Source organism: Balaenoptera acutorostrata, chromosome X (genome assembly GCF_949987535.1).
Source record: "Balaenoptera acutorostrata chromosome X, mBalAcu1.1, whole genome shotgun sequence".
NCBI classification, from domain to species: Eukaryota; Metazoa; Chordata; class Mammalia; order Artiodactyla; family Balaenopteridae; genus Balaenoptera; species Balaenoptera acutorostrata.
In genome coordinates, this window is record NC_080085.1 from 44,925,655 (window position 1) to 44,937,416 (window position 11,762).

General features: G+C 59.9%; 1 protein-coding gene and 1 non-coding gene across 4 annotated transcripts; both read left to right on the forward strand.

The window, feature by feature from the left end:
• Positions 1-715: 715 nt before the first annotated feature.
• On the forward strand, positions 716-8,204 carry LOC103012720 (melanoma-associated antigen D4). 3 transcript variants are annotated; one of them, XM_057538942.1, is made up of 13 exons: positions 716-847; positions 1,808-2,018; positions 2,264-3,094; positions 3,497-3,703; positions 3,809-3,872; positions 4,101-4,180; positions 4,574-4,665; positions 5,305-5,384; positions 5,469-5,511; positions 5,924-5,986; positions 6,991-7,105; positions 7,377-7,807; positions 7,999-8,204. In XM_057538942.1, the coding sequence occupies exons 2-13, from the start codon at positions 1,809-1,811 to the stop codon at positions 8,006-8,008; spliced, it is 2,226 nt and encodes a 741-aa protein (XP_057394925.1). In that variant the 5' UTR covers positions 716-847; position 1,808; the 3' UTR covers positions 8,009-8,204. The 3 variants fall into 3 exon arrangements, with proteins under 3 accessions (XP_057394925.1, XP_057394926.1, XP_057394924.1); XM_057538943.1 differs by having other exon boundaries at positions 732-847; positions 1,778-2,018; positions 7,377-7,819; XM_057538941.1 differs by having other exon boundaries at positions 732-847; positions 1,778-2,018.
• Positions 6,616-6,744, forward strand: LOC130706554 (small nucleolar RNA SNORA11). The gene has a single exon (XR_009006776.1). It is a non-coding gene; the product is annotated as a small nucleolar RNA SNORA11 (small nucleolar RNA).
• Positions 8,205-11,762: the final 3,558 nt, after the last annotated feature.

An 11,762-nucleotide genomic window follows, 5' to 3' on the forward strand; every position in this document is an offset into this window, starting at 1 on the left:
AACATGGATTTTTGGAGTCAGCGAGACCCCGGCCCAAATTCTGCATTTTCAACTTACTGGCTCTGTGGCCTTGTCTAGTTCGTGCGATGTGTCTGTCTGTGCCTCAGCTTCCTGATCTGTAAAATGGGGATGCTGACATCCACCTCCCAGGGCTGCTGTGAGAGGAAGATAATGCCCAGCACAGCTCAGGCTGTGACACACAAGCTGCATGAAGAGTGGCTGGGGAAGCAGATGTTCCCAGTGTGTCTGGGGGCCCTAGAGATGGATAGTGGAGGGGAACACAAAGGGAACTGGTGTCCTCTCGCCATTTCCATTTCACTTGTTGCAGTTGCAGACTGGGCTAGAGACCTCTGTATTGGTGACCTAGGGGTCACGCTGGGGAAGCAGGGCTCAGTATATTCCAGACCACACTGGAGGAGCTTAGAGGCAAGGGGGAGCGCAGGGCTGAGAAGCATTGTGCAAAAGTGGGGGGACTGAGGGTATATGATGGATGGGTTGGAACCGCAGTACAGGGTGTGAGTGCCCGCGCCTGCGATCGGGGGCGCGGAGGCGGAGGTGGGGAGCGGTGAGGGGAATCTGGCGGGAAGGAAAAAACGCCCCCTACCCCGCCCACCCACTGGCGGAATCGCATGCGCACTGGGGACCTGGTGAGAAAGGCTTTTGTTGGGAAAGCGGGCCGGCTGAAGGGGTCCGCGCATGCGCAGGCTGCCCAGCCGCGCAGCGAGGGGGGCGGTGCGCGGAGAAAAGGGGCGGGGTGGTCGGAGCTGCTGTGCTGGCAGCAGTAGGCGAGGGCGCGGCTGCGGGGTTCCTGGTGCTGAGGACGGACGCCATTGGAGCCCCGGGGAAGGTAAGGATCCAGCCCCAGACAGGACCGGGAGAGAGCGAGTGGAACGAGGGTACGCTGTGCCCTCCCCATCCCCAATCCCCCGCCCCCGGATCTGAACAAAGCCCGAGCACGCAGAACCTGAACCCCGTTAGACCCGCGGTCTAGATAGGAGCCGCCCCCCTCCACCGCCACCAGACGCAGGCTCCCCGATCCGAGCCCTACTTACACCGGAGCCCACCATCCGAACCCCTTTAACAGACCCGTGTGCTCCGTGCTGAGCTTCCTTAGAGCGGAGGCCCCACCTCCACCCCAACCACTCTGAGATCAGTCCAGTGGAACTGAACGTTTTGCCCCCTTCCTGGAGTTGCAGTCCTGGCCTCTGAGACCTCCAGCACTCCAGTTCGAGCCTCACCTAGTCCGAAGACCCCCACCCCATCCACCTTGAGCGCTCCTGTATGAGCCCAACCTAGACCTGAATCAGCTGAATCCCCCCCACCGGCACTTAGAGGGTCCCTGGGATTCATCTTCCCAGGGCTTCCAGCGGTCCCCGTTTGTCTGAGCCCTCTCATGTCATCTCCTCCCCACCGTCCTGGCCCCCTGCTCCAGGCATTAAATTCAGGCGCTTTATTTCTCCCTCTCTCAACGCATCTCCTATGGGACTCTTTGGACCCAAGCCCGCCAGTGCACCCCCTGTTCAAATCCAGCCGCTGGGCCGGGGAGCCTGCCTGTCCTAAACTCCCCTTTCAGTGTAGGGTCTCCTCCGGCCTCCTCTATCCTTCTCTTAGGGCTCTGTCTCTGAGGGAATCTACCCCAGCAGCCCTCACTCCCCCACCCACCCCGACCTTATACTGCCTGGTAACCTGATGATTGCAGCCCCCCACTTCCTGAGAGATCCGGCCTCCCGCTGGGTCCCGCCCCCTCCCTCTGAAGAGGCCTCCCCGTCCCTCTCAGGCTGAGCTCTCTTCTCCTTGGGACCCCCAGCATGGCTGAGGGAAGCTACCGCAAAGAATCTGAAGTGTACAACGTTGAAGACATGGACGAGGGTAGTGATGAAGTCGGGGAGGAAGACATGGTTGAAGGCAACGACTATGAAGAATTTGGTGCTTTTGGAGGCTACGGAGCCCTCACCAGCTTTGACATCCGTATCCTCAGAGCCTTTGGGAGCTTGGGTCCAGGCTTTCGCATCTTAGCGGTGAGGCCCCTTGTCGGCCACCTGCTAGCCCTGGGCCTTCCCTCCTGCGACGTCAGGGAGGATGGGAGGAGGGGGTGGGTGAAGGCTGGAGTTGAATGGGGAAGGACTGCCCACATCCACCAAACCTTCCCTCTCCTGCTGGGAGAAGGGGGGTTTGGGAGGGGCTGGGGGCTGGTCGGGGGCTGGCCAGCACAGGGCGAGTGTGTACAGCTGTCTGCCTTGCCCTCCCCTCCCTGGTCTTGCAGAATGAGCCCTGGGAACTTGAAAACCCTGTGCTGGCCAGGACTCTGCTGGAGGCATTTCGGATGGATCCAGAAACACTTGCCAACGAGCCGGCTGCCCGTGCTGCCAACGTAGCCCGGGCCGCCTCCTCTAACCAAGCTGCTCGGGCCACTGCTGCTGCTGCCCGTGCCACCTACCATCAGGTGGTCGCTAACCACTCAGTGGCCACAGACCAGGGCTCAGGAGGCGATACCCAGCCCATGACATCGGCTGCCGAGGCTCAGGCAGCCACCCTTGAGACAAGCCTTGCTTCTCCGCACAGCTCCCAGATGCTAGTCAAGAGCGAGATGGCCACCCCCGGGGCTCCAGCAAGGTCCACGCAGCCCCAGACATCCTCCCGGGCCCAGGAGGCTGCTGCCGAGGGCCCTAGTACGGCCTGTGCGTTCTCCCAGGCCCCGCGTGCCAGTGAGATGGATGCCACCCGGCCCAAAACAGCCTTCCTGGGTCAGAACGATGTCTTTGATTTCACCCAGCCGGCAGGTGTCAGTGGCATGGCCTTCCCACGCCCCAAGAGACCTGCCCCGGCCCAAGAGGCTGCCACAGAGGGCCCCAGTGCTGCCTCCGGGGGGCCCCAGGCAGCCTCTGCCGGGGAGGGGGCAGCCACCCGGCCCAAGACGACCAAGTCTGGCAAGGCTCTCGCCAAGACTCGGTGGGTGGAGCCTCAGAATGTTGTGGCAGCAGCTGCTGCCAAGGCCAAGATGGCCACGAGCATCCCTGAGCCTGAGGGTGCAGCTGCCACCTCTCAGCAGAGTGCGGAGCCCTGGGCCAGGACGGGAGGCAAGAGGACAAAGAAGGTGAGACCTCCCTGCTGTCTCCAACCCCCCTTGCTCCCCTGCTTTCTCTGCCCTCTCCTCTCTCTGCCTCCTCCTCTCCCTCCCTCCTCCTCTCCCTCCCCGCATCCCCTCCCCTCCCCTCCCCTCTCCTTCCCTCTCCTTCCCTCCCCTCTTTTCTCAGCTTGTGCATGTTTCTCCAAGACAGATTAACTAGCATGTTTTTACTCCACGTAGTCCCTACCCTCGGGCCTGGAGGGAGAAGCGGTTGGCTCAGTGCCTGGCACTTAGTAAGCACTCGGCACGTGTCATCCGCTGTTCCTACTACCCTTACCTCCAAGTACCTGCTCTGGTTAAGATGTGTGCTGGGTGCTTTTGCACGGGTAGCCTGGTAGCCCTGAGTCTCTCCTCTGTCTAATGGTACAGTCCAAGCACCTGGATGACGAATATGAGAGCAGCGAGGAGGAGAGAGAGCCTCCTGCGGTCCCACCGACCTGGAGGGCATCGCAGCCCCCACTGACGACTGTGCGGCCTCAGATGGCCCCTCGGCCCCCCATGGCCCTGAGGTCCCAGGTACCCTCAAGGCACGTTCTGTGCTTGCCACCCCGCAATGTGACCCTTCTGCAAGAGAGGGTAAGAAGCCTGCCCTTCCCCCATCTCGCTCCTCCCCTCCCTCGCGGGCCTGTTCTTTGAGGTCGCCCACGCCTTGGTCTCCCCGTGTGCTCCCTCCTTCTCCAGGCAAATAAGTTGGTGAAATATCTGATGATTAAAGACTACAAGAAGATCCCCATCAAGCGCTCAGGTGGGCAACCTGTGCCCCCTCCCTGAGCTCTGCCCTTCCCCCCTCCCACAACCCTGCCCTGTGGGCCTCCCATCAGATGCCCGCACACACACATCAGGCCTGGCTGATGGCTCCGTTTGCACGGTGTGGGGTCCTGAGTGTGCTCCCTTCAGCAGGGCTGACAGAAAGGCTACAGCTCTGTGGCCCCTGCTCAGCCTCGGTGCTTTGCCCGCCCCTCCCCTCCTGCAGACATGCTGAAGGATGTCATCCGAGAATACGACGAACATTTCCCTGAGATCATTGAACGAGCAACGTACACTCTGGAAAAGGTGGGTGCGGGGCCGGGGGCAGCTCCGTGGAGCAGGAGCCGCAGGGAACCCTTGCCCCCTGCATCCCCTCGAGGCCCAAGGGCAGGACTACGTGCTCTGGAAGGAAGCCCTCCCTGGCCTCTCCACCTGGGAGCTTCCTCTGCCTGCCTCCTTCCCTCCTTCTTGCCCTTCGTGCTCTCTGAGTGTCTGGGGTGGTCTCCTGAGGTGGATCCCATTGTCTCAGCCAGTGTCAGTGCTCCCACAGGGCACTTCCTCTGCGGCCTCTCTTCTTCCTCCTCCCCCAGGGCTTGGGGCTCCCCGCCAAGGAAAAGTTCTAATGGGGAATTGAGTGACTGCCTGCAGGACACCCAGCATGGATGTTTGATCTCACACTCTGTTTTCTCCCTCATGTAGAAGTTTGGGATCCACCTGAAGGAAATCGACAAGGAAGAACACCTCTACATTCTTGTGTGCACACGGGATTCGTCAGCCCGCCTCCTGGGAAAGTGAGAGAGCACAGGAGGGTGGTGGCCTTCCTTGGTGGTGCCTCCCCCCTCCTCTCAGAGAAACGGGAAAGTGGGGTTGGGGGGCCTAGCACGGCTCCACCCAGAGTTAGCAGTGCTGAGCAGTTAAGGGCTGGCAGGGGCAGTAGCCTGGGCCGAGGATTTGCTGCTCTCCGGGTTTCGCCCCTGCCCACCCTTCCCCACCCCCATCTTCCTAGGAAAGCAAGCTTCTTGGTTGCCTCTCCCTGCTAAGGTCCTGGCCAGGGCTCGGCAGAGTGGGCCTCGGGAGGGGGACGGGGGTGTGGGGGGGCTCTCCAGTGGAGTCGTGCTCCCGACGCAATGCGCAAAGGGCAGGGAAGGTCTGGATGTGCCTCTGGACACAGGGTTGCCAATCGTTTGCTGCCTGCCTAACCCCATCCTCGTCAGAGCCCTGGGAGGAGGTGTTAGCATCCCCCTTTGATGGATGAAGGGACTCGGTCTCAGGCCGAGGAATGAATTGTCTGGACCAGGTAGCGCAAGCCATACAGAGTGGGAGGAACTGCCCTGTAGCCCAGCAATCTGGGAGAGGCTAGCTGAGTGAGCCGGCTGTGGTCCCCCCGGGCAAATGGCTGCTGGACAGGATCCCTCTTTCTACACTTTCAGGACCAAGGACACTCCCAGGCTGAGTCTCCTCTTGGTGATTCTGGGTGTCATCTTCATGAACGGCAACCGTGCCAGCGAGGGTGAGTGGCTGGACCTGCAGCTGGGGGGTTGCCCGCCGTCTCACCTCCGTGTGCTAAACTCTTGTACCTCATCTCCCCTCGCAGCTGTCCTCTGGGAGGCACTACGCAAGATGGGACTGCGCCCCGGGTATGATTGGGGTCTCTCGGCTCCCACTCCTCAGTGTGTCCTTGGGCACAAGAGGCCCTGGGATTGCAGTGGCCTAGTGGTCTCTGCGGGGCGTGGCGTCCTGGACTAGGTAGAGCGCAAAGGGCCCCACCAGGGTGCGTGGGGAAACGGTCCTGAACTCTGAGCACCCCCTCTGCTCCGTGTGCCTTCTCTGTTCCCAGATGAGAACTAAGAGAGACCATCGGACCTGGGGGCTCCGTCAAACCCCTCCCTGGGGCATCGCTGACAAGTGGCCGTCTGGCCTCTGCTGCCGGCCCAGGCGTCCATGGGGACACCCCACAGGCTGGGAAGCTCTCAGTCCTGCTGGGAGCGCTCCCGCCCACCCCGGGCACTGCCACTGTCTCTAGTCATGCGTTCCTTTCCTTGCACTCAGGGTGAGGCACCCATTCCTGGGCGATCTGAGGAAACTCATTACAGAGGACTTTGTGAAGCAGAAGTGAGTATCGACTGAGTTCACTTTGCCTCCCACTCAGGCCTTCCTCGTGTGCCGCTCTGGCTGAGGAAGCCATTCCCCAGCCCATGTCTTAACACCAGAGGGATGGGTGTCTGGTGTGAGAGTGGGGTGGGGGGGGAATGTGAGTGTTGGGGGGAGGGCCATTCCAGGGAGGCTTGGGGAAAGGGAGCAACACATGCTGACTGCGAGCACCGGGTGGGGTGGTACAGCCCCCATCTCGTTCAGCACCTGCCCTCTAGGCAGTGTCCCCGGCTTTACACCTCAGGAGCCAGGGGCTCAGAGAGTGGAAGCCTGACATGGCCCTGGCCGGGATAAGGCCCATTTGGGCCTGGAGCCCAGCCCCGCTGACCTTCTAGCCCAGGCCCACCCCATCCTCGGTGCTTGGAGATCTCGTGTGCCCTCACACAGGCCCGTATGCATGTTCACCACCAACGCCCCCCACCACACACACAAACACACACACACACACACACACACATACACACACACACACAGATGGTCGAGAGTATGCATGGAGTCCACTGCTCTTGGTTGACTGTTTCTTCCTGTACAGTCATTTTCTAGGTTGGACTGTCCCAGGGTTCAGCCAGGCCACGGACGAGCCCCATGGTGGGGTGTGCTCAGAGCAGGGGGCCTGAAGAAATGGCTCCTCTGTTTACAACACACCCAACAGGAACCTGGGTTATTGTGACAAGGGGCACAAAACTCGTGGCCTTCCTATGAACAAATACCCTACACGTGCCCCCTGCCCCTCCACATGGCTGCTGGGCAGGACCAGTGGCCTAAGGGTGTGAGCACCTCAGTTTTGGAGGCGGAAACCCCTGGGAGCGAGCATGGGAGCGAGGCAAGGGCTGCGGGGCCAGGGCAGGCCTCCTGCGGCAGCCAAGCTGCAGCCTCGGGGCTGGGAAGGGGCCACCTGGGAGCCACTGGTGCAGCAACAGGTCTGCCTGGCTGGAAGCAGAAGTTTATTTTCCTCTCTCACGCAGGTACCTGGAATACAAGAAGATCCCCAGTAGCAGCCCACCCGAGTATGAGTTCCTCTGGGGCCTGCGCGCCCGCCACGAGACCAGCAAGATGAGGGTGCTGAGATTCATCGCCCAGGTAAGGCAGAGCCTCTGTTCTGGCTGGAGTTTCCCATACCTCGTTGGTTCGCTGAGGCCCAGAAAGGTTCCTAAGTCACTGACACAAGTTCACAGACGTAGTGAGTGGATGGGGCGAAATCCCAGGTCCGGCACAGAATAATGGGAGCCCGATTCCAGTCGTGTGGGTTTCTATCATGATTTTGCAAAGCGCTCAGGAGGGCGTATGGCAGGAAGCAGGTGCCGAGCGAGGTGGGGTAGCTGTTCCGACGGCTGCTGTTCTTCCACCGCAGTATCAGAACCGAGACCCCCGGGAATGGAGAGCTCATTTCTTGGAGGCTGTGGATGATGCTTTCAAGACGATGGATGTGGATATGGCTGAGGAACATGCCAGGGCCCAGATGAGGGCCCAGATGAACATCGGGGAGGAAGCTCTGATTGGACGGTGGAGCTGGGACGACATACAGGTCGAACTCCTGACCTGGGATGAGGACGGAGATTTTGGCGACGCCTGGTCCAGAATCCCCTTCGCTTTCTGGGCCAGATACCATCAGTACATTCTGAATAGCAACCGTGCCAACAGGAGAGGCACCTGGAGGGCTGGCATCAGCAGTGGCACCAATGGTGCGGCCAGCACCAGCATGCTCGATGGCCCCAGCACCAGCTCCACCATCCGGACCAGAAACGCCGCCAGAACCAGTGCCAGCTTCTTCTCCTGGATTCAGTAAGATTGGAGGTCATTAGATGAGACTCTGAAGGATGGGGTGTGGAGGGGCTGGGAGGAGTCAGGGGAAGGCCTGGGGTGTCGCGGGGGAACGAGGAGAGCCTGACAGGACACTCAGTTTGTCCTTCCTATCCCTCACGGTTCACCTGTATTGACCCTTGTGTTCTGGCCTTTGTGTCTCCCGGTTCCAGGCAGCGCTGAGGAGCTGCAGCAGTCCCCCGCCGAGCCAGAGTGCCTCCTCTGCCCCCTCCCCGACAGGGCACTCTAGGCAGCTTCTCCCCGTCCATGGAAGATGGCATGCCAGATGACGCGCTCTCTGCCCTTCCTGCTTTCCTGTGTGCTTTTTGTCGTGCTGTCGTGTTTTGGGTATCAGTGTTGCATTAAAGTTGCAAAATCAGTCGGACGTCTTCTCCTTTTCCTGGGCAGGTGTGGCTCTGAGTGGCCCGTGGTCAGGCCCTCTGAGACAGGCGGGAGCCGCCTCTCCCTAAAAGGCAGGCGGGTGTGGCTGGGTCAGCCACTGGGAGGCGCGGAGATGCCAGCTGAGTGTGGAGGCCAAGAGTTTCCAGGGGCTCCGGTCCACACAGTTTCATGACTTCCTACACTGTGTGGCCCCGGCTAAATGCCAGTGGGGGTCCTCAGGAGAAGGGGTGGGGTGGAGGGCCGTGAGCTGGTGCCACCGTCCCTCCCACCAAGGGACGGGATCCACAGACATCCCCTAGGACCCACCTCCGCCCCATCTCTGGAGGCGCTGTCCTGGAATCCTTCCCTCATCCTCCACACCATTTCAGGACCTCCTCCCTCAGACCGAGTCTTAAGGACAATGAGGTAGGCCTCACAGTGGCATTCTCACCCCTCCAGCAGGTAGAAGGAGGAGCCATTACTGCCGCGAGAGCCGATTTAGTGAAAGAAAGCTGTAGGCAGACCTGGACAGCCCATTGCCTGTGACCATGACCCGAGGCCCTTCGGGAGGCTCCGGGGCTCTTCTCCATGGAAGCAGGGCTCTCCCGGCGAGGCCAAGGCCAGCCTAGGTCTCTGTATCTTCAAGGGCTGCGTGGTCCCTGCGGGGGGCGGAGGCTAGAACTTTAATTCCCCAGGTGCACGACAGTGAGGGCAGAGACACTTTGGAACCTTGGGAAGGACTCCGTAGCAGGAAGGGGCCGTCTGGGGCTTTTCTGGGTCCCCCAGTGATGTCCACAGCTTGGAGGACAAGGCTCCAGGTTAAGAGGAAGGAGAGAGTAGTGTAAGGACCCCAGCCCACCCAGCCCCCCCACCCCCCGCTTGCCTCTTTGCCCCAAGAAGTGGTCCCGCTCCCTCAGCCAGACCCGGATCCTGACCCAGACCCAGCTACATCATTTGCCAGAGCCAGTGGAAGACAAAATCTCCGGTCACCTGGCTCAAAATGTGTTAACAATTGCAAGAGAGCAGCAGCAGAGCACTGAACCCCTAGTGCAGACCTGCTGAGGGACGGCCCGGGCCGCACCCCCAGGAAGCAGGCTCTGTATGGACCCCCCTCCCCTAAAGACAGGCTTCACGCGGGTTTCTGCCTTACTTGTTGGTGCTTTGATTTCTGCCTCCCTGGCTGCTGGCTTGATGCCTGGCCTTGTGGACACTCTGTGATTCCGACAGAGATTCAGGCCCCTTCCAGGTGCAGGTTTCCAGGTTGACGGCCCGGGATTTGGGAACCCAGCCCTGGCATGATGAATGACACTGGAACGTTCCTGGCTCCCTTGCCCTGGGACCTCCCAGGACCCTGCTGTGCATGCAGTAGGCACCTGCCTTGTCATGGACAAGGGTGGGGCACTCACCACAAGCCACAGGTATGAGCTGGAGCACTGTGTGCAGAGGGCACCTGAGATAAGGCAGCTCATCTAGAAAGGAGGAGAGAGCAGCCCTCAGAGACAGGGTGCTGGGGAAGGCACCACCTCCCCGGGCCTCCAGGCTTGCAGCACTCTCCCCTTCCACCCCCTTCCCCATGGTTGTCTTCACCTGGGCCCTGCTCCCCCACACTCTGCTGCTGAGAGCAGGGTGGGGAGGGAGGAGGAGAGCAGAGAGGCGGCCTCAGGAGCAGGGAGGAAAGAGGGCCCTGGGGATCGCGGACAGACCCTGGGTCCCCCAGAAGCCGAGGATGGTCACCTCGGAGGCGGCCGACCTCCTCACCCACAGGGCAAACATGAGACCAAGGCAGGCCTCCCTCCCGGCCCCAACCTCAGCCCTTCCACGGGCTCCCCCACCACAAAGGCCCACAACAGGTCTCAGCAAGTGTTTTCTGAGGCCCTACTATGCGCCGGGGCCTTGGCTGAGGTGTGCGTGCACCTTGGCAGCTCCTGCAGCTTTCTCCCCAGCCCAGGCCTGTGCCCTCTGACTCCTGGGACACTTGTTCATGGACAAGCATTCACCGATTCACTTGTTTCCAGCTACTGACGATTATGTATACAGTCGTTCTGAATATTCGCATGCCACTACTCGTATGGCCTTGACGTCATTCACCAGACAGCCCTGATGGGAGGTGATGATCAGGCCCATTCCATGGATGAGGACGCTGAGGCTCTGAGAGGGAGGACACTTGCCCCGTGTCCCACAGCCAGGAAGGGGGCAGTGCTGGGACTCGAGCCCAGGACGCATTGAGGCCAAATGTGTGCTCTGCCCACTGCAGTCTGCTGCCACTGCCTTCGAGGGACTCACAGTGTCGTGGGGTGACACCCCCAACTCTCACTCCTCTCTGCAGACTCCCACCCTCCTGACCACCCGGGCAACCCATACAGCTCCCCATCTCCCTTCACTGAGCCAGCACCCCACCCTTCATGGCCTTCCTGCCCCTGAGGTTCATCGTGGGCTTTTAAGGCCTGCCACCGCCCACCCAGCCTCCTGACACATCCTCACTCCTGTGTCCTGGAGAGGCCAACGCTTCAGCATCCTCATCAGAAATGGACTCGCCCACCTGAGGGTGACACAACAGTCCCTTTCCAGGCCAGCTGCCCTAGTATGGGGTTCAGCAAATACATGCAATTTATTTTGAAACGGGTGACCTACCCACGGGTTACAAAGTTCAAGAAGTGAAATGGGGTGTACACACCCAATGACCACATGAAAGAAGAAAACTATAAAGACTGGATACTAAGAGTTGATGAGGGTGTGAAGCCAATGAACTCCCCTACACTGTCCATAGAAATCTTCATTTGCAGGAGGCCTCCGGAAAACAGGAGGGATTAGAGCATGTGGCTACTTCAGGCAGCCTGGACGGAGGAGGCATCAGAGATCAGGTCTAGGCGAAAGTGAGCCTTCTGAAAGCAGGGAGGGAAGACGTGGGAAGATGTAGCTTCACTATGAGCAGCGCACTGCTTTTAGCCAGGAATCTGAGAGAGCTGAGAGCCAGATAATCATGGGCCTTTCGGGAAGGCAGCAGCTACAAATTATCGTTAGCTTTTCTCTGAAGCTCTCTAGGACACTGAGGGGTCCCAGCACCCAGAATCAGGACACAGAGGAGGAGCCCTGGGATCAGGCCACCCTCACAAATCTCCTCCTCTTGCTTCCTTTCCCAACACGGGGGTGGGGGCGCGGGGTGGGAAGGGCCCCAGGCACAAGGTTCGGAGGCAGGAGGGACAAGGGCAAGGTCAAGAATCAATGCAGAAGGGAGTTCCCGATGTGCAACCTTAGCTGTAGTTTCACATTCTTGTCCGAAGCACGCTTTGTTCTTCTGTGTGTGGGTGGGTTTCAGAGGCCTGCAGAGGCTGGCTAGACTCCCCTGCTTGCTATGCACAAGGAGAACATTGCAATGACTGATAAAGCCCTGAATATTTTCCTTATCAGAGGTCCACATTTTGGGTGTTCGCTCATTTGCAAACTGAGTTCCTCCAAATGAAACTAATAGTCAAGGTTTCTCTTTATCAGTTGTACTGGGGTTTCATTGGCCAACAAAAATGTATCCATTTAAGTGTACAGTTCCATGGACTTTGAC

What these genes read in the sequence shown, in the direction of transcription:
- LOC103012720 (XM_057538942.1), top strand. Translation starts at nt 1,809, where the DNA reads ATGGCTGAGGGAAGCTACCGCAAAGAATCTGAAGTGTACAACGTTGAA. An exon ending in CAGGCTTTCGCATCTTAGCG is followed by an intron (nt 2,019 to 2,263) that starts GTGAGGCCCCTT and finishes CTGGTCTTGCAG; the next exon opens with AATGAGCCCTGGGAACTTGA. An exon ending in GATCCCCATCAAGCGCTCAG is followed by an intron (nt 3,873 to 4,100) that starts GTGGGCAACCTG and finishes CCCCTCCTGCAG; the next exon opens with ACATGCTGAAGGATGTCATC.